General features: G+C 41.0%; 1 protein-coding gene across 1 annotated transcript in view; it reads left to right on the top strand.

The window, feature by feature from the left end:
• The window catches only part of CC2D1B (coiled-coil and C2 domain containing 1B), a 30,412-nt gene that overhangs the window by 4,437 nt on the left and 6,814 nt on the right, over window positions 1-19,161 (top strand). The window contains exons 3-20 of the mRNA XM_042819422.1: window positions 1,808-1,920; window positions 2,786-2,905; window positions 3,991-4,128; window positions 5,978-6,251; window positions 6,722-6,846; window positions 6,999-7,074; window positions 8,276-8,386; window positions 8,710-8,840; window positions 9,469-9,541; window positions 11,711-11,823; window positions 12,431-12,623; window positions 14,789-14,961; window positions 15,536-15,661; window positions 16,138-16,196; window positions 16,481-16,597; window positions 17,085-17,158; window positions 17,753-17,811; window positions 19,105-19,156. Coding sequence (XP_042675356.1) covers window positions 1,808-1,920; window positions 2,786-2,905; window positions 3,991-4,128; window positions 5,978-6,251; window positions 6,722-6,846; window positions 6,999-7,074; window positions 8,276-8,386; window positions 8,710-8,840; window positions 9,469-9,541; window positions 11,711-11,823; window positions 12,431-12,623; window positions 14,789-14,961; window positions 15,536-15,661; window positions 16,138-16,196; window positions 16,481-16,597; window positions 17,085-17,158; window positions 17,753-17,811; window positions 19,105-19,156 — 2,127 coding nt within the window. The remainder of the gene's footprint in view (window positions 1-1,807; window positions 1,921-2,785; window positions 2,906-3,990; window positions 4,129-5,977; window positions 6,252-6,721; window positions 6,847-6,998; window positions 7,075-8,275; window positions 8,387-8,709; window positions 8,841-9,468; window positions 9,542-11,710; window positions 11,824-12,430; window positions 12,624-14,788; window positions 14,962-15,535; window positions 15,662-16,137; window positions 16,197-16,480; window positions 16,598-17,084; window positions 17,159-17,752; window positions 17,812-19,104; window positions 19,157-19,161) is intronic.

Here is a 19,161-nt window from a genome sequence, read left to right as displayed (position 1 = left end):
CAGCTGGTATTTGTGTGCAGTTATCTCCACTTCTGAGAATGTGTGGAGGAAGTGAATAGTTGAGGAGGTTTCAGCTAAGAATGGTATGAAGTAAAGGTGAGAACTTGGCAAGGAAGAGTTCAGAAGAATTCTCAGGGCAAGGATCAGGAGCCTGGAGAAAAGTGACAGCACAGAGTAGCAATAATGATATGGAAAGAGGGAAATCTCAGGGAATGAGATGACAATGCATAAAATGCAGAAGTTTAGTTAGGAAGGTGGAAGAAAGTGTTTTTCCTGATTTGTATAGCAGATCTCTGGCCTGCTCTTGCTTTTGGGCTGAAGAGGGGAATCAAGTTTCAGCAAGTTTATTGCGTTGATTCTGTGTCAGAAGAGGGCCAGGCTGGGTTTTAGAAATAGGTTCTGTACCAGAGGACAGTGGGCATGGAACAGGCTGCCCAGGGCAGTGGGCCTGGCTCTGAGCTGCTGGAGCTCAGGGAATGTTTGAGCAGTGCTCTCAAACAAAGGGTTTGTGTTTTGGGATGTTCTGAGTGGGGCCAGGGGTTGGACTCTGATCCTGGTGGGTCTCTTCTAACTCAGAATATCCTATGAAAATGTGAACAAAAATTTTCAAGGCAAGAGTGCTGAGATTCAGTGTCTGCATCTCATCCATCTAACTGCTGAAGCTTGCCTCTTTTGTGAGCTAACTTGATCAAATCCATGCATGCAGGTCCTTGGGAGCTGAGGTACTTTACCTTGACCGAGTTCAATGTCAGGGAGAGTAGAATTGGGAAAGAAGTGGGAAAAATAAATAGTTTGTTGTTACTTTGGATCAGCTATGGAGTTTTTCTGTTTCATAGAGAATCAGAATTTAATCTTTCAACCAAAGGTTATACCACCAATAAATTACATCTTGTTACGGGTAAACTGATGTGAGGCAAAGGATGCAGAACAGAAAGATCTGATAAGGCTGCCAAGATGAAACTTTGTTAACATGCACAATCATGTCATAAATACCTTTTATAAGTATCTGTCATGAGCTTAAAACTAGTTCAGATGTTTATTCCTACTGGGAACAAAGGCTGCTTCAGTAATTTCCTTTCATGGATAGAAGCGTGTAATTGGATTTATTCATGGATGGTTTCTATTAATTTGTTCTTGTGACACCATTGTATTTTATCTTAACCTGAGGAATACAGTTTTGACAAAACATCTAAAAATAGCCAGTATGATTTTCTGATTTTTCTGTGGAAAATTGAAATCTTACATGATGACACTGTAATTATTGCTAGTTATTTCTGTAAGTAATCTCGCAGAGATATTTATCTTAAATCAGCCTAGGAACTTAACTAGAGACTTCTAGTAATTTTTCCCTGAGCCACTTGTTTCATCGAGACCTACCTGTTTGTCTTCCTCAGTCTTAAACATCAGTACTGTGCAAACCTGGCACAGCATCTTTCTCTTCTATGTTTTCTGAGCACTGTTGTGTTCCACCATATATACTTGTTTATTGTGGTGCTCATCATTTTGCAGTTCGGGCTCCTTGTTTTAATGAAGAGCCAGGCTATCAGATGCTGTCATTGTGTTATTGCCCACCTGCTGTTACTTTCAGAAATGCTGTCACAGCTTTTCTTTTTCTGAGATGTTCATTTCCCCAGTGTTTGCCGTTTATCCATGAATATACCCTCATTTACCTGTGACTCTTGTCAAAGATACAGAGGAAGCAAAGTCACTGCTGTCTTTCAGCCAGTGGATACACCTTCAGAATTTGTATTCAATGACTGCATAACTGTTGTCCAGGGCTTATATCTCTTTGTGGTTTCTTTTGCAGCTCCTCTGCCCATGGATCATATTGAAAAGATGGCTGCAGAGTGCATGAAGGACCTGAATGAAGATGAGGAGGAAGCAGAGGATGAGGACTTGGAGAAAGATACAGATCTGTTGGTATGTACAACTTCGTTAGCAAGAAGTTTTAGCATGCAAAATATTCCATACAGGGATGCAAGGTTTTGCAGGGGTTTCACACACTGCACAACACAGTTACAGTTTCCTAGCTAACATTATGTCACTTCTGCTCTTCTGTTTGAAGAGTTAATCACGTGAAACCCCTCCCTCCCCTCAGGAGAAGGAAGGGGAAGAAAACCTGATTGAGATAGGAGAACGTAATTTATTAAAAGGAATGTGAGATAATACAGAGAGAGTCAAATCAAGTCTTTATTGGCAACCCTCACCAACTGGCTTCCTGGAAAAGATGACAGATTAACTCTTCACACCACAGCACATTCAAATGTGTGATAGTCTGAGAGGAATAGGAGAACAGTGAGAATCCCTTTCTGTGTCAGATGGTGCAGAAAAGGATCAAACGTTCTCCTTAGAGTGATGTGCATGACTGTTTTGCTATTGCTTGAAGTAGTGCTTGTCCTGAGAGGAAGATCCCAAATAACTCCTTTTGGACTTTTTGGAAAGGAGTGTTAGGCAGCATTTTTAACATCCAGTGTTAAAGGATGATTTTCTGAAGTTTCATAGGTTTTAATGATGTTTTGAAAGTACTCCTCTAGCTTCAGATCTTTAACCACAATCTTGTGTGGTGATCCTTGAGCTGCAGTCTGGTTTTTAGTATCTGGCTTTTCATTGTGGATACAAGTGGAATTAATGGAAGCAATTTCTTTAAAATAAATACAGAAGTGTCTGAGATATGAGATGTTAAGATTCTCTGTGTTTAAGTTCCATCCAAAGGAACTGGAGAGTTCAGTTGTTTTGTATTTTGAGGCAGTAGAAAATTTTGAAGAACTGTTGACTTTTGCTTCAGGCAGAATTGCAAGAAGTTCTGGGGGTGGAAGGTGAGACGGGAAGCTGTGAGGATGAAACAAGAACAATGGAGCAGTCTGTAGCTGAAGCAGAAAATGAGCAACCTGAACTGCAACCACAGGTAGGAGAGAGCTTTATGTTTCTGACAGTTTTGCTGAATCACTTTCATGATAAACATTAGCACAAGGGTAACAAACGAGAGAGACACCCTGTTGTCCTCGAGGGAAGGAAAAACTACACTATTGCAGTCTTCTCTGCGGGAACCAGTGCTGTATTTATAGAGTTGAATGATTGCTTTTTGTTTTGTTCCAAGGATGCCTTTCAGTATAAGCATAGAATCAAGGAGGTAAACAGAATCCAGCATGCCTTACACCTCATTTTGCATATGAGCATGTAAATAGCTGTTCAATTCTAAAGTTTGTGACTGCCTTCTCTGACCATTAAGCTGTGAGGTGAGATAGTGAGACCTGTTGTAACTCAGTATCTTTGACATCTTGGTGGATTTTATTTCTCAGTAGCATTAGCCTCCTCAGTTCAACTTGTCAGTCCTCATGTACTTAAATCCATTATTCAGTTATTGCCCTGTTTCTGTTGTGTGCTGCACATTCCAGTGCCCTCGTGCATTGTGCCCATTAATGAGTCTGTCAGAGTTGCTCTAGAGATAATAGCAGTAATTACATCAGTAGCCACCTGCAATGTCTCTGTAGCTGTGGAGTGTTTGTAAGTAGCTACTAATAACTTCGCTTAGGCTGCTTTTGTCACAATCTCAGGCTGTAGGAAGAAGAGTTCTTATAGTGAAACCAAGTAGAAGAGCCCCTGAGGGAAGTAAACCAGCATGTTTGGAAAAGGAGAAAAGATTTGTGCCAAAATATTTATCCGCACCCTTTGCTGTGTGGTGTTTGAAAGGCCTCACTGTTCTCCCTCACCTACTCTCTGACCACATGGCTCCCGTTGCCCTGTTGGCTGAATTTGCTAAATGTCTCCACCCGTTCTTCTCTATTGCGCCTTTGAGAGAAAGCCCAGAGATGGATCCAGGAACTGTTAGTGTAGTACAAGTGCTGCTCTGTTCCAGAGACTGCTCCTTCCTCGTGTTTGTTGCTAATGTGAGTGTGTTTGAAGAAGAGTGCTTGCTTTTCAGTGCTGTGCAAAAGCTCCTATGGTTCGATGAAGTAAGTTTTCTTGATTTGTCTTATTATTTCTTCTGAGACCACCTCGCTTCCTGCTGTTACCAGTGAGCTGCAGCAGACAATAGAGAAGAGAATTGTTAACTATAGGACGGCAATTTCTAACGCAAAGGACTTGGGTGAGAGTGCCAAACTGCGGCGGTACGAAAGAGGCCTTAAGGTAAGTTAGATTCATAAGTTGTGTGAACAAGGAGGTGACAAAATTGGTTCTCACAGGTGTAGTTCAGTCTTTTCAGATGTGTGAAATTGCTGAAATGGGAGAGAAATTCTAATTCACTGCCTTGAGTGAATTTAAAAACATTTACTGGTGTTCCTGCATGCTAAATACGCAGGTAGTGTGTACTTTCATATGTCTGTGCATCAGCTCTTTTTCTGCTGAATGTAGCTAGTGGCACTTGGAGGCAGGGAATATGGTAAATGCTGGTGTTGAACCTGCCCATCTAGATCTGAATTTTACCTGCAGTGACTGTTACTTGAACTCACAGTTAGGAGCTTTCCTAATGCGTACACCTGCCATGATACCCCTTCCACTTGGTACTATGAGACAAAGGCAGGGTGTCTCACTTGGGCGTGCTTGAAAATGAATGAAAAGGGATTTTTCATTAGGACCATTATAGATTGCAGCAAGGAGCAGTTTCTTTAGCTCTGCATGTTTTCAGCCAGGTGGCGTGCTTGCAGTTAGTTTGGTAGTGCTTGGTGATTGCTGCTGTGCAGTGTCTGTTTCCCTGTTCTCTGATCTCCTGCATTGTCTCAGACAGCAGCAGACTGTCTTGCTAAGCAAAGCTTTATCTTTCAGTGAGGGAAGAGTGTAATGTCTGTTTGGCTACCAGGTGTGCAGAGTGACTGAGGCCAAACCCAGGAAAGGAAATGCACAAGGGATGTTTCTGTGTGTGTCCTCTGCCTCTTTACTCTGAATTGAATGTACGTGTAACCACCTGGCCTTTGGGAGAGCAAGAGGGACAGCAAAACTGGCTTGCTCACCAAATACGGAAACCTGGTGCTCTGTTTGTCTCTTCCTTTGCTTTGTTTTTCAAGGTAGGGAGTTTCCATGTGCTTAGGTGGTGTAGCTAAGGTTAGTAGACTGGATCTTACTTCACTGCTCACAGTTCCTTAATTAGCTAGATGACTTCTAGCAAATGGCATACAGTTATCTCATGTTCTTGATTCCTGGATCTGAACTTTAATCCCAGAGAGTCTAATTCCATGTTTCAAGTAACACGTGAGGAGGAGAGAGCTGCGTTGTGTTGCTGGGCTGGTCTGAACCCCAGCCTCACATGCTGTTAGTCAGATTATATGTCCCACTGTTACTTAGCAAGTCAAACAGGGCCTCAGCTAACTGAGAGTAGCAGTGATTCTGGCGTTGACGAGATGTTGTTGTCTTTCTGTGCTTCAATTTCAGTTTCTGTAAAACACAGATGAAGTAAAGACTTCTGGTTTGGCTTTAAGACCAGGATGCTTCTTTGTCTGAACTTTAAATTAAAACAAGTAAAAAATTAAATAGTTTCTTTAAACCCTTTCTCTGCCACAAGTAGGAACTGTGTGACTAGCAGTTAACCCATGTTAATGATGGTGAGAGCTTCTTGCTGTAAGTCACCAGCCATGCCATTTCATTTGCTAGTGTTTAATGGCTTTTCTAATCCCCACAAAACAAGTATGTGGACTCCTTCTTTGAAGTGACATTTCAGCAATAGCTTCCTTGGAGATTGTCTGTTAGAAAGCTGACTGTGCCACATCAACTGTCTGATACTTGTAGGTGCTGAACTACTTTCAATTACCTAGTTTGTGTAGCAAGTCTTTTGCACTGTGTTAATCTGATAATTGGGCACCTTTCACTAGTGCTGATGTTGCCCTTGCAGAAAAAGAGGGAGTGCTAAAGGACATCCATGTCTAGTGGTGGGATGTAATAGATCTCACCATGAGTAGGGGAATTAATTCATGTTTTAATGATTTTATGCTAGCACTGTATTTGATGAAAACACCTACCAACTTTGGTGTTCTATCTCTCCCAGACATTGGAAACCATGCTGGCTGCAGTGAAGAGAGGCAAAAAAATCAATGAGGAAGAAATGCCACCACCTGTTGCAACAGGAAAAAGCTCTTCTCACGTATCTCAAGCCACAGGAGCAGAGCAGGAAAATTCAGGAGATTCAGTCAGTGTCCCACCAGAGAGCAGAGCTGAGTCATGTGCAGGTGATGAGCAGAAGACCTCACATGAAGCAAAGCAGCACCTGGAATTGGAATCTCTACAGAGTCATGCTGCTTCTAGTCCTACCCTGGACACAGGTACCATAATCTGAGAGAATAAGCTGTTGCAGTACTAATGCTACATCTTTCTCCATTTTCCAGCTGTGTTGCAAAGCACTGCCTATGTCTGCACTTCCCTGCTGAATATTTCAGATAAAGTTGGCAGTGGGATAGTGCATCTCTGGCAGTGAAATCACATATTACTATAGAGCTATGGTCTGTACTGTATCAATGTGTTCAATCTTCACTGTGTCTCAGCTTCTCCAGTGTAACATGTGGAATTAGGTGCTTTAAAGATTTTTGGAGATCCTGATTAAAAAACTCTTCTCTTTTTTTTTCTTTTTTTTTTTTAACTGGGGAAAGTGGGATTGTCAAGCCTGGTAGGACTGGAAACTAAGAGGAAAAGCTGGATGTGTGATTCAAAGGTAGATGTGCAGGTAGATGAATGTAACCAGAAGTACATCTATTCCATGCTCTGTGTAAGTCTCAGTGTTATTTTATTTTCACAGGTGTCCATAGCAGTGGCACACGAGAAATACTACTTAAGAGGCAGAAGGAGTATAAGTTAGCAGCTCTGAAAGCCAAGCAGCAAGGGGACCTGGAAAAGGCAAAGGAATACATGAAAATAGGCAAGGTATGCACACAGAAAATCTTGAATGCTGAACGTGCCCTGTGCTGTACCCACGTACTGAGCTGCTGCATTCATTGGTGTCATGTCTTCATTGTGACAGCTAGCAAGTGTTGGCCATACTAGAATATACCTTCTGTTTTGTTTCTGTGCATTAGAAATTTAATGTGGTCTTGGAAGCTCTGGACAGTGGGCAGCCAATAGACCTCCAGAACATGCCTCCACCTCCTCAGGGTAAGGTGTACCTTACAGAAGCTTTTGGAAGTCTGCCTGTGCTGTAATGTGAAATGGTTCTGAATTTGATTGTGAAGCTGTAAGAATTAAAGATCACTGAGGTCTGGGACTTAGTGCATGTTCAAATTCTAATCAAAAGCGTCCAAGAAAAATGAGGTATTATTTATTTTAATCTCTGTGGATGACGAAGTTGGTGTACGTGTTGATGTCTAATTTTCTTTCTTTTGTAACTTCAGATAACAGGAGACAATATTTTAGTGGCAGAGAAAGGGGATGAGGGCAAATTCTCAAAGTTCACTGTAATACTTAATGTTGTTCTGACTTTCAACTGAAATTTGTAAGGTTTCAGATAAAGTGATCAGCAGATATGCTAACAGGGATACAAATGATGGTTAATTTCAGTGCATTGAAGTCTAAATCTTAGGAAGGTAAAATATTAAAGAGGCTTGGATCATTGTAAGAGACTTATTAAAATGGATCTAGCGTCATAACCAACATTTGATCTCTGCAAGTCAGTGTTTTAGACAATTTTCTGCAAGTAGTAGATTATTATATTAAAAGAAAATAGGTGACAGATTATTCCATTTCAGTAAATTATGACTCTTACGACTTCTTAAGTTGTAAACTGATCACCAAATGGTGTTAGAGAGAATCCTCACCCATGACATATTCCACTGTTAAACACGGATGGAGTGGATTTATTTTTTTTAAGATTGTTAGATTGTTGTGAGTCTCCAGAATGAAACTAGAAACTGGTTTTCTAGTTTTCTAAAAATAATCACTGTTATTTGAAACTTGGATTTCTGAATAGATGGTGTTACTTCCTTCCCTTTTCAGCACACCTTTTGTTGCTAGGATATTTTAGTCAAGTTAGTGATTTTTTTCATGCTTCCCATCTGCCAAGGTGGTGAGTTGTGTTCTGTGAGAGAATGCTTAGAGTACCTGAAATGCTTTTACTTTTTTTCTTCTTCTTAGTAAGCAGCACAAACCTAAAATAAACCAGTATCTCACATTTTTCTACTGTGAAGCCCTTTCTCTGAATCTTGGGAAATCTAGACTTATCTAGCCACCCAAAGATTCTTTTGAAGCTGAAAAGCTTTCTGATAGGAGATCTGATCAATGCATGATTTTCTTACTCATTGGTGTTTACTTGCTGCTTATGGAATGTGCTGTGAATCTTCCTGCTTTCCTTGCTTTGCAGATCTTGAAAGCTTAGGAAATGTACAAGATACATCCAAGCAAAAGGTTCCAGCTTTGGTGGGAAGTTCTCAGGATCTTGCAACACTTGATTCCCAAACCCAAGAAGCTTCAGGTAGGACTTCTGGGTTTTTGTAGGAAGCCATAAAGACAGCAGGGCTGGAAGGTGTTTTGAGGTCTGTATTTTCCAGTGAAGTACAGTAGGATTGAGTATAATCAGCTACGTTCCTAAATTTTGTTTGCTGCTGATCCCATCTTGATTTTTTTTATAGACCAGTAATGAAAGTAAAAAATTCATAAACTTCCTTCAGAAGAGTTGTATATAAGAGTTTTCAGCAATAGCTTTGTCTCTGCAGGAGGTAAGGAAGGGTAGGAAAAAGGCAGCTTTTATGTTTTGAAGTCAGAATGACAGCTTTTCATTGTCTTCCTTATTTCAAGCTTCCCCACAGGAGCCAAAGACAGTGCTGGAAGCATTGCAGCAAAGGCTTGAAAAGTACAAGTTGGCAGCAGCACAAGCTAAAGCAAGTGGGGATGATCGGAAAGGCAGAATGCACGAGAGGATAGCCAAGGTAAAATGCAAATGTAGCAAGCTGTTTGCATCTAGCAAGACTGTTGGAGGTAATTCTCTTGTGAAGAATTTTTAAGGATAAGTCATTTGTGTATTGTCCTTTTATTTGGAAAGAACTTCAATGTAAAAGCTCTAAAATCTTCAGTGTAAGGAAAAACAAAATACAAGTGTTCAGCTCTACTGAAATAAAACCAATTCAGAGGCAGGGCACGTACTGTAAATAAGAAGTAGAAAGAAGGTAAAGCTCAGTCTTTCATGCCAGAAGAATTTAAAGAATGTGATCTCTGTTTCTGAGCTGCAGAAGTTGTAGAGCTGAATTCCGATTCCAAGACTGCTGCTTATTAATATGTCAATGAGGTAATTTAGAGATTTAAGATTTTAGGAAAGCTTTTGTTTCAGAGCAGTGTTTTTACTTCCCTCTGACATTTTTTACTATTCCAGAAGGAGTTTGTAAATAATCATCGAAGCAAGGTTGTCCTCAGAATTAGAGAGTGGTGGTATGCATATACAACTTAATACCAAAATACTGTGTATTCTGCAATAGTTAGGGTAGTTAAATATAAATGGTTAGTAACTTACAATTAACATAAAACTCCATTTTATGTCTTATTGAGTGCCTTTGATTTCAGCAATACCAGGATGCCATAAGAGCCCATAAAGCAGGGAGAAAAGTTAACTTTTCTGAGCTACCTGTTCCTCCTGGTAAGTGTGACCCTGTGTCCTAATTGCAACTTCTGTATGTGCTCTGGGCTCTGCAGGAGTTGTGCAGGTATTGCCTCCTCGTCCTATGAAGTGTCTCTTCCTTTTTTCAGTTCAGTTGAGTGGCATTTCTTTTCGGTTAGCACCGAAGAATACATTTTAAAACTGCTTATGAAAATGCTCTCAAGCTTTCACACTGGTAAATATTTTTTGACAGTGCCAGAAGTTGAATGTAACCCTGTTTGGGAGAGTTAAGCAACATAATGATGAGCAGATGATGATGAATGTAACTCTCTGCTAGTTGTGGAGGAAAGGATAAACTTGGGATGTTTGGTCTCTCTGGGGTAGGAGAAGGAGGTTTTTGAAACTGGAAGAATTTTACCTGATGTTTCCCATTCTGTTTTTTCCCAGTAACAGCCTCAGATCTCTGTGTTCAATTAAATATCTCCTTGCAATGCTTGACAAGTCAGATGAATGCTGCCATTCTCAAGGCCAGTAAAAGTAGTGTACAGAGATGAAACAAATCATGCCTGTGTCACACTGAGACAGTGACAGAGACAGAAAATGAAACTCCATGAGACATGTTCTCTCTTCTTTTATCTTCTTCAGAACTTAGAGTGCTTTGTCTATAAAGGTTTGGGCAAGGTCATCCAAGAATACTTCATCTCTGGCTTGCATGATGCAGTTTCTCTTCTTGGGAGAAACAGTTCCTTTTGCCTTGTGTGTGATGCGTTCTTGTGATAAGATGCACCGTGCAGCAAAATGCTGCTTAGAGTTTCTAGTTTGGGGGAAAAAAATCCTCACAGGGACACAAATCAGGTGGCTTTTTGTCACTGTCAAATGTGGCAATGGCAAACTCTTCAGCAGGAGTAAAGTACATAGTAGTAAGGTAGGCAATGCCAAGTCTGCTGTGTTGTGCTTTCAACAGCTCCTACTTTGGATCTGCCCCTGAAAAGCAGCAGTTCAGCAACTCGTGCTCTAGGACGCAGTGTAATTCATAGTGAACATCAGTTGTGGTGAGAGTGAGGTACTCCAGGTTTAGCCTTCTGAAAATATGCATAACTCCTCATTTTCTTCACACAGCTGCATGTTTTCTAGTCAGCAGTTAGAAGCTATGTGATTTATGTTGAAGACAGCAGTCAGGCAGTCACTGAAACCAGCTGTGAGATTATACAGGGCTGACAGCGTGTTTCATTGCATCGGGGTGATGATAAGTAGCAGTCCTGACCTTTGTGGGGGCAGAAATGCTGCTTACTACTGAAGCTGGTGTCACACAGGGCCGTTGGCATAAGGTCCTGTGTTCTGCCTGCCTGTATACATCAGATTAGTTATGTACCCACAGCAGCCATCTCCAAGCTCAAAAGCAGTTTAGTCATTATTTCTTAGCCCTTCTAACGAGACTGGCAACAAGAATGCTTGCTACATATTAATGAGACAAACCTTACTAATGTAGAAGATCAGGGGCATCTCTGCTGTTTGAAGCTGACACTGAACTGGTGGCATGGAAATCAGAATTTATCTTCATCATCCAGCCTTCCTTCCATCCTTAAAAGGCTAATAAAATGATCAAAAGGATTGTTCTCCTTATACTTCACATTTAACTACTGCATTTTTGCTTTACTTTGCAATCTCTCCATTGCAATAGAACTTTCAGCATATCCTTTGACAGCTAGTGTTGTAGTCCATTTTCTGGACTTCAGCTATGTCTTTTTTATAGGTATATGGGGTATCACTGCTTTTCTGATGGACTGTGTGCCAAATAAAGTGAGGCTGTAGTAAAAGAGGAAAAAAAAAGCCAGCAACTGTTTGTACAATCTGCTGCACGTCTGGTTGTAAAGGAGAGAGGCTAAATTATGTACTGTTTCTGAGCATCTCCTACCAATTTTCTGAAGTTGTAAGGTTTCTTGGTTGGCTGCCAGTTGTTGAACTTAGAAAACTATGCTCTGCTACTACATCATTTTAGCATCATCCCTTAAGCTTGGATATTGGTGAGAGGTTTATTGTTAAGCCCACCTAGCAAAGATTTTTGGCCTTGGCCTCCATCTAGATATACTAAACATACATACAAAATATGATAGTTAATACTTTATAGAAATAAGTTCACAGAAAAAAGAAGATAAATGGAAGTCAAAACATACACATTGCACAACTCATTGCTTCTTTCCTCCTTAGGATTTCCCCCCCTTCCTGGTGTTGCAGCACCAAGTGGTGACAGAACTATAGCTGCTGTTCTGGAAAATGCCAGCAAGCTGGCAAGCATGGAGGATAACGATGAAGAGGATGAGGTTTGTGTTTCTTTTATATGTTTAGAAGTCTAAATTTTGTTTCTTCTGGTGTAATGAGATGACTTTCAGTTTCAAAGCGAGCACCTCAGGTTCTGGCCATACCTTTACATTGTTCAGAGGTGCTTAAACCTGTGTTGTATTCCTATATCCCAATAGTTTCTATGTTTGTGCTTCCCCAGGATGATCAGCACTCACTGTGTCTTGTCACGCAGTATTTCCATTTAGGATTTGGTTTAATTTATTTCCTTAGCTAAATTTGGTTGCTGATTATGCTTGTGCTTTCAACCAGAATAGGTTTTAATGGAGAGAATTCCTGGATGATGTTTTTGATGCATGCACTTGCTCTTTTTGAAACAACAGTGTTGTTGAACACTGCTTTTGTCCCTTTTATAGCAGAGGTTCGGGGCTTGCAATGGGTCAGCTACTTCCTGGCACAGCCCTACTTATAGACCCCAGAAGTTAGAATTCACAGTCTGGAATGTTATACACCTCTCAAAAGTGGTATTAGGGGGCTGGTATAGTGATAACCAGGTTTATTGATGCTTGAGATACCATCCTCCGGGTTACATTCTGTGCGCTGAATATGAAATTACTTCTGTTATGGTAGAACGAACTTCTGACACAGGCCCCAGTTGCCAAGAAGCCTGCTCAGCTGCCTGGAAAGCCGACTCAGGTTGTTAAGCCCATTACAGTGCCATCTGCTGTAGCTGAGGAGGAAAGCTCTCCTGAGTGTGTGAAACAAGTTGCATCGCCCTCCAGCCCGGACAAGGCAGAGTCACTGGATCATCTTCCTCCAGCTGGTAAGGTGGTGGGATCAGCATTCCCTGTGATCCATGTGAAGTCATTTACACTAATACCTTGATGAAGACTCCTTTTCATTATGATTTAGATCTAAGCTTGTGAATGCATGATATAGATTTCCTCTGTCAGGAGTCTTGGTATATTTGTCTGCTGGAGGGCAGACCATCCATACAGCCTTTATTTCACAGAGGCAGCATGTGTAATTACAAGGTTGATTGGGTTTTTAATTAATTTTGATGTAACAAATATATTGATTCATAATATTTAACTCTGCTCACAGTTGAACTCAGCTCTCATTAGAGTGGATGGCTCACCAGTTTGAATGATTCATCAATGTAATTCAGCTTCCTGTATGAAACAGTGGTTTCTGCCTCATGTTTCACCCAAGGATATCAAATCAGTACATGGGCAGTAATTCATCAATCTCTATTCCTCCTATCCTAAGGTCACTGAACAATTGTCTGTACAAGATTAATTGTACAGCCACCACCTCACTGAGGGATTTGGGCACGCACCTGCAGTGCCTGAGCTCTTACTGCTGTGGTGCCACGACCATAATCCCACCCTGCCCTGGGTGCTTCCTCAGGACAAAGCAAACTGCCTGCTTACCTGACATGAGTTCTTTTGCAGAATGCAAAGGTATTCAGTGTGCCTGATAATTCATCTCTTCAGAAAGTTCCATGGCTTGTTTTTTAAAGAAACATAGAAGTTCTATGCTTTGGCTTTGAAAGTCCTCAAATCCTCATGAAAATAGGTTTCTGCAATTTCAGCTGACGTATTCATCTCTTAAATGAATTGCTCAAGACTCTTCCTGTGAAGAAGGTGGTATTACGTCATCTCTGGCATCACCTGGTCAGTGATCTGTCCTGGGCATTTCAGATACCTTAAAATGAGACCAGTAGATGCAATAAGAACTGACGCAGATTCATACAGACTTCATCTTCACAACAGAATGCCATTACTTTGCTATCGTAGAGCTATATTTCACTGGTTAAACTACTTTCTGTGACTCACATCTAATTTCCTTCTCTCTCCCAGAATTATGAAGTGCAGCTTAGTTGTTAATCAACTTTTTTTGGTCAGAGTATGTGAGGCATAAAGAGCTATGGGGGTGCAGTGAAACACTTCAGTTCTACACTAGGAAAGGAGCCAAGATGAGTATGAATAATGGCTCTATTAAGTTCATCTTGCACAGATTTTCTTTGAAAATACCTGTGTTCTGCATCTCAGCCTCACAGAGAACTCTGTATCCTGGTTATGTTGTCTCAGTGAAAATTGGGCTAGCTACATTTTCTGATCACTTTGGTTTTGGCCAATGGGACAAGTTGCTCACAGATGTAGGGTAGCAGCTTCTCTTGTGCGAGTGGGATGCTCATCTGACAGCAATGAACATAGCATGAGAATTACTTGTGTATTTATTGGCAGAGGCAGACACCTCTTGTAGGTGTTGTTTAGCTTGTGTAATTACAAGTAGAGTGCAGTGGTGAATACACTGTGAGCATCTTTGGAAATGGCTGTACTCAGCTGATGCTGTACCCTTTCCTAAGTGAAGTAAACTAAGGGGCAAAATACACCAACCTGGTATATTGTATAGCAATTTTTTCTATCTTGTGTGATTGTCCTTATTGCTTTGAGGATGAAAGAGAAGACCTAAGACTTAAGAAAACAGTTAAGATGGCAAGGAATTACAAATAAGCAGAGATGGATGTGTCTGAGTGTGCCTGCATACACTGTCTTGTCTGTTTTCTATGACAGAGAGAGTGGGAGAAGGGAAATGAGTAAACAGAAGTGCTTTCAAGGTTCATGTGCTCGTAATATTCGTTCTTTGAGGAGTTTAAATGGCTAGCTGAAAGTTTGAATTTGGCTTTTGCTATTTACCTGTCAGCTGTTGTGATTTGTTGTGACACTTTGAAGTATCTTTGTGCAGTGCTGTGAGTTGTTGTTTTTTGTTATGAAGGATGCCATGATATGAGGAAGTGTTTCTCATGCTGATAAATGAGATTGAAACTAGCCAAGAAACAACGAAGTGCAGTAAGGAAATGTCCTCAGTCGATGTCTGTACTTTTACTGATTTTTCTCTTGACTATAAACTGAACATGATAAAACTGTTTCAGGGCCATGTCAGTGTCGGATGAGTGAGAATATTTATACAACTGTTTTTCAGCTAGGGAACAGCTGGAACTTCTGGAGAACAGAAAGAAGCAATATATGAAGGCAGCCATCAAAGCAAAGAAGGAAAATAATCTTGAACAGGCTAAGATGTATCTCAGAACAGCTAAGACCTTTGACCTAAAGATTGAGGAAGCAAAATGTGGCAAACTTGTTGATATTTCCAAGGTTAGTAGACTGCTTTGTATCGTATTCTCAGACATTTAATTGCATACTTAAAATGCTGGATGATTTAATAATATCTCTTGACACAAAACTAGTTAAAACCACACAAGTAGCAGATGTGGGTACTGAGCCCTGAAATTGTGCTGGATTCTGAGAAAATCCAGTCTCTGTAAAGGGTTTGCTCCTGATGTGCAATGGCACACCTAAACTGTGCAGCTTGAAAATGTTCCCTGGGTCTGTGGTGTGAGTACACCTCCTGGTCGTGTCTTAACTCCATTTTGGGCTGGGGATCAGGTGAATGTGGTGCAGTGATGTCTAGCTCCTGCTGGTGTGTGGGTAGGTGGGGAAATCACACCGTGCTGTGGTATCTCTCTTGACCTGCATAATCAGGGAGCTAGAGCTGTAAGGCGTTTTGTGGGGTCTTACAACTTGTTCTGCAGGGTACAAGCAGTGGTTGGGTTGGAATTACCTAAACAGCCTGTCTCCCTTCGCTGACCTTTCCTTACGTTCTGACTGCTTTTTGTCTGTTTCATTGTTTCTTACAAGGGCTCTGAAATGCGGTGTTTTTGTTTTGCAGCTGCCATCACCTCCTACAGATGAAGAGGGTGGTTTTATCTTTATACACCATGAAGATGTCAGACTATCTCAGAAAGCAGATGAAGTATACGCACAGCTCATAAAACTGCTGAAGGACCAACATGAGGTAACTGTTTTATCCTTGCAAAAAATGTGTTCATTTCATCTTTCTTATAACATTTCCAGGATTTTATTAATACTCTTGTAAAATATGTTGTATCCTGCATGTCCTAGAGTGAAACATTTTCAGAGCTCGCTTCTCCACTAGTTGAAGTTAGAGGGTGCTTGGAGGCTTGGAACTATCAAATTATCACTGTTAGATGTGAGCACACAAGTTTGAAAATAGTACTCAACCGAGTAGCCTTTGGCTGAACTTCTGGAAAATGAGTCCTTTAAAAAGCAGTAGGATAGAGCAGCTTGAATAGATGAGTGCTCAGCTTTGGGCTTAGAGGACTGGGGGATGGATCTTTTGGGGCGACTTGGGAAAAATCTGGATTCTTGGCTTAAATCAGGCTTTTATGAGCCTCATATCTTGCTGCCAAACATGAATTTGTGTGTGAAGATCATTAAAGTGCGTCCGTATTTGTTTGTTGCTGTTGACAGAAATGTTTGCAGTATTCCAAGCAGTTCATGCATCTGGGAAATGTAGCTGAAACGACTCGGTAAGACCTGCTCACCATTATTAATCGTCCCATAAGTGATCATTTCAGGCTTGAGTCTGCCTAACCTCCTTTAAAGTGATTGGGTTGGTAAGATTCTTCTTGTTACGTGAGACAGTAATGGTGAGGCCTGCAAGAGCCTCATTGTGTTCCAGGGGTAGTAATGGTGAGGCCTGCTTCGCCAGGTCGCTCTCAGCTGTCTGATCTGAGGATTACTCTGTGGCCTGTGTCCGGCTTTGATGTTCCACGCTTCCACAGTGTGTGACTTTCCTGTGGCTTTTTCACAGGTTTGAGAAGCTGGCACAAGGGTGTAAAAAGGACTTGGATATCCTACAGCTTGCACGAGCACAAGGAATGGATCCCCCAAGCCATCACTTTGAGGAGAGAACTTTTAAGATGATAAGGTGTGTAAAAACGAAGGGATTTCTTAGACTGGAATGAGTTTCTGATTTCTAGCTCTTAGGATATTGTTGGCTTCAGTAAACTCAGGTGGCACATAGGGTTTTAGTGTTCATGAAAGGACACTCATAACCACTTAAAATGCAAAGGAGGTGTTCTTCTGTGTCCTTTTGTTTTCAGGCTATCTCCAGCTTGATCTGCTGTTTCCATCTTCATCTCTCATGTTTGGCTGTATCAGTGACCCTTCCTTCCTCTGTCTGTCTCACTCAATCCTGGTGTCTTTGACCTTGGTTCTTGGCATTTTTCGCTATGCCTCAGAGATGGTTTTGGTTTTGTTTTGGTTCACGTTCTTTTCTTACTCTTCTGTTATTTCTGAAGATCATCTTTGCAGGAATATGCTGTTGAAAAAGTTCACAGCATCCTGGTCTGGCAGTGGATCAGTGGTGTTAGGATGCTGAGGTGAATACACTTTTTGTCTTTATTTTTTCACAGGATATTTTCTGAGCTCAACAGCACAGAGATGCACCTTCTTATTGTCCGGGGGATAAACCTACCAGCTCCACCAGGTATGAACTTAGAAGGATGTGTGGTCTTTGAGTAAGTAGGGGGAGGTAGTGAGGAATGATACTTTTCTACCCTAAAGATCACTTGAGGATCAGAACTTTGTAACCAGTGCTCTGCAAAATAACTAGGGTTCAGGCTCAGAGAGGCACACAAATAAAACCCAACAGCGTAAGAACAAAGAGAATCTGGGTTCAGTCTGGATAGAGGAAATAACTTCAGATTGTCGTGGCTTCACTTACATAGATTGAATTTCACATGTGTCATGGATTTTGTTACGAGTGCCCTCTGTAGCTCTGCACCATCTGTATTGACCCTTCAGCAGACAGTAGTTTTCCCTGCCAACATCACTGCTTTTAGTACCTCATTTCTGGGGCTTGTAAACAATCTGTGCTGCATTGTCTCAGGACTAGCATTAAGAAAGTAGACGTTTATTTTCGGAGTTCAGATTAATGGATGGGTTCTTCAGTTATTAAGAAACAGGTAATGAGTCTTTCTGAAAACCAGCTAGGTGCTTCTGAAAATCCTGCTTAACAATACAGACGCAGGGAAAATCTTTGTATTAGCTGTTGGGGTTGGCTGACTCTTCTCTCCTTCAGGTGTGGCACCTAAAGATTTGGATGCGTTTGTGAAGTTTGAATTTCATTACCCGAGCACGGTGAGTGTGTGTGTGCTGAGCCTTCTGTTGTGTCTCAGTTTGTGACCTTTATCACTGGATTCACTTGCAAGGACTTCAGGGAGGGAGTGCAGGCTTTCTCCTAACAAGGGAAACACTTTCAGTATTTTCAGTCATATTGCTTCAGTGTATTTAAGGAGAACAAACAAACAAAAAAGCAGAACCCTTTTTTCCTGAGAAACAGGACTTTTGAATCTTTTTTTTCCTGTAGCTTTGGGCTTTGCTACGTGTTTCTGTTGGTGTTTATTTTACAAATTGATGCTTTTTATGTGTATGTGTATTGATAGATAGCCCTCATTAGAGCCAGTATATGCATTGCTACTCTGATTATCAGCAGAAGTGCTGCAACTTCTGCTACTCTCTCAATAGAGCAAAAACAATTTCTGCTCTTAAAGTGCTAGTTCTTAGCAAGAGTCCACAGCCTACATTTTTACCTTCTAATACATTTTTGCAGTAATTCTGCTAGGATAAATTCAATTACTTGTGGGAAATTGGTGTGGGCAGATGATGTTTGAGTTACATGAGACGTTAATGGAAGGGCACACCTCATTGGGGTGACTGAGAACAGATTTGGTGTGTACCAGTCGTGTTCAGAGGAGTGAGTAAGAATCAGCAAAGTGGCTTTTAGTCTGTTTTTCTTTGTTATTAAAAAAGAAAAAAGCAGATCTCTATTGCTTAGGCAGTGAGCAAATATACCACCCTTCTCCTTCATAGCTGAAATCGGTGTTGCAAAGTAGCTGCAATAATTGGGTCACATTGTCCTTGTTCAGTCTCCAGAGATTTGGTTTGTACTCTGCTTTAGGTTAAAAGTTAATTCATTTTGGTGACAGATTGATTGTCAGCCAAAATAATAGTAGGGCAATTCCCTGAGTGACTTGTGATGGATTCCTTGTGTAGCTTATTATTCCAGCTAATGCCAGAGGAGCAGAATTAGCGTGCCATGGAGCGAGCATCGTTCATCCTGTGATTTACCAGCTTCTGTCAGTAACTTCATGGTGACGGGACTGAACTGAGTGACCATGCAGCTTATCTGTGGCACCTGTATTTAACTCAGTGTTTTGGCTTGTTCTTTATCTAGTGTTATATTTGCAACCATGGTGATATCCAGATATTTGAGTATTGAATGTACCATGACTGACTTTATCATTCAGATAATGCCTGCCCAAAGCTCGTGTTTCTTTTATGGTACTAAAGAGCTGGTAGTAAAAATGCTTACTGTTCTGTATTTTGGAACAGTACCTGATATCTTTATCGCTGTCTCTCTCTTTTAAATAGGAGCAACCTCAAAAGAGTAAAACGCCTGTAATTAACAACAGCAACTGTCCAGGTTGG

The sequence above is a fragment of the Centrocercus urophasianus genome, unplaced genomic scaffold (genome assembly GCF_019232065.1).
Source record: "Centrocercus urophasianus isolate 14NV4802_14NV808 unplaced genomic scaffold, USGS_Curo_1.0 seq_18, whole genome shotgun sequence".
In the NCBI taxonomy this organism is placed as follows: domain Eukaryota; kingdom Metazoa; phylum Chordata; class Aves; order Galliformes; family Phasianidae; genus Centrocercus; species Centrocercus urophasianus.
Note: the sequence above shows the minus strand (reverse complement) of the source record. Positions and strands in the feature narration are given on the sequence as shown.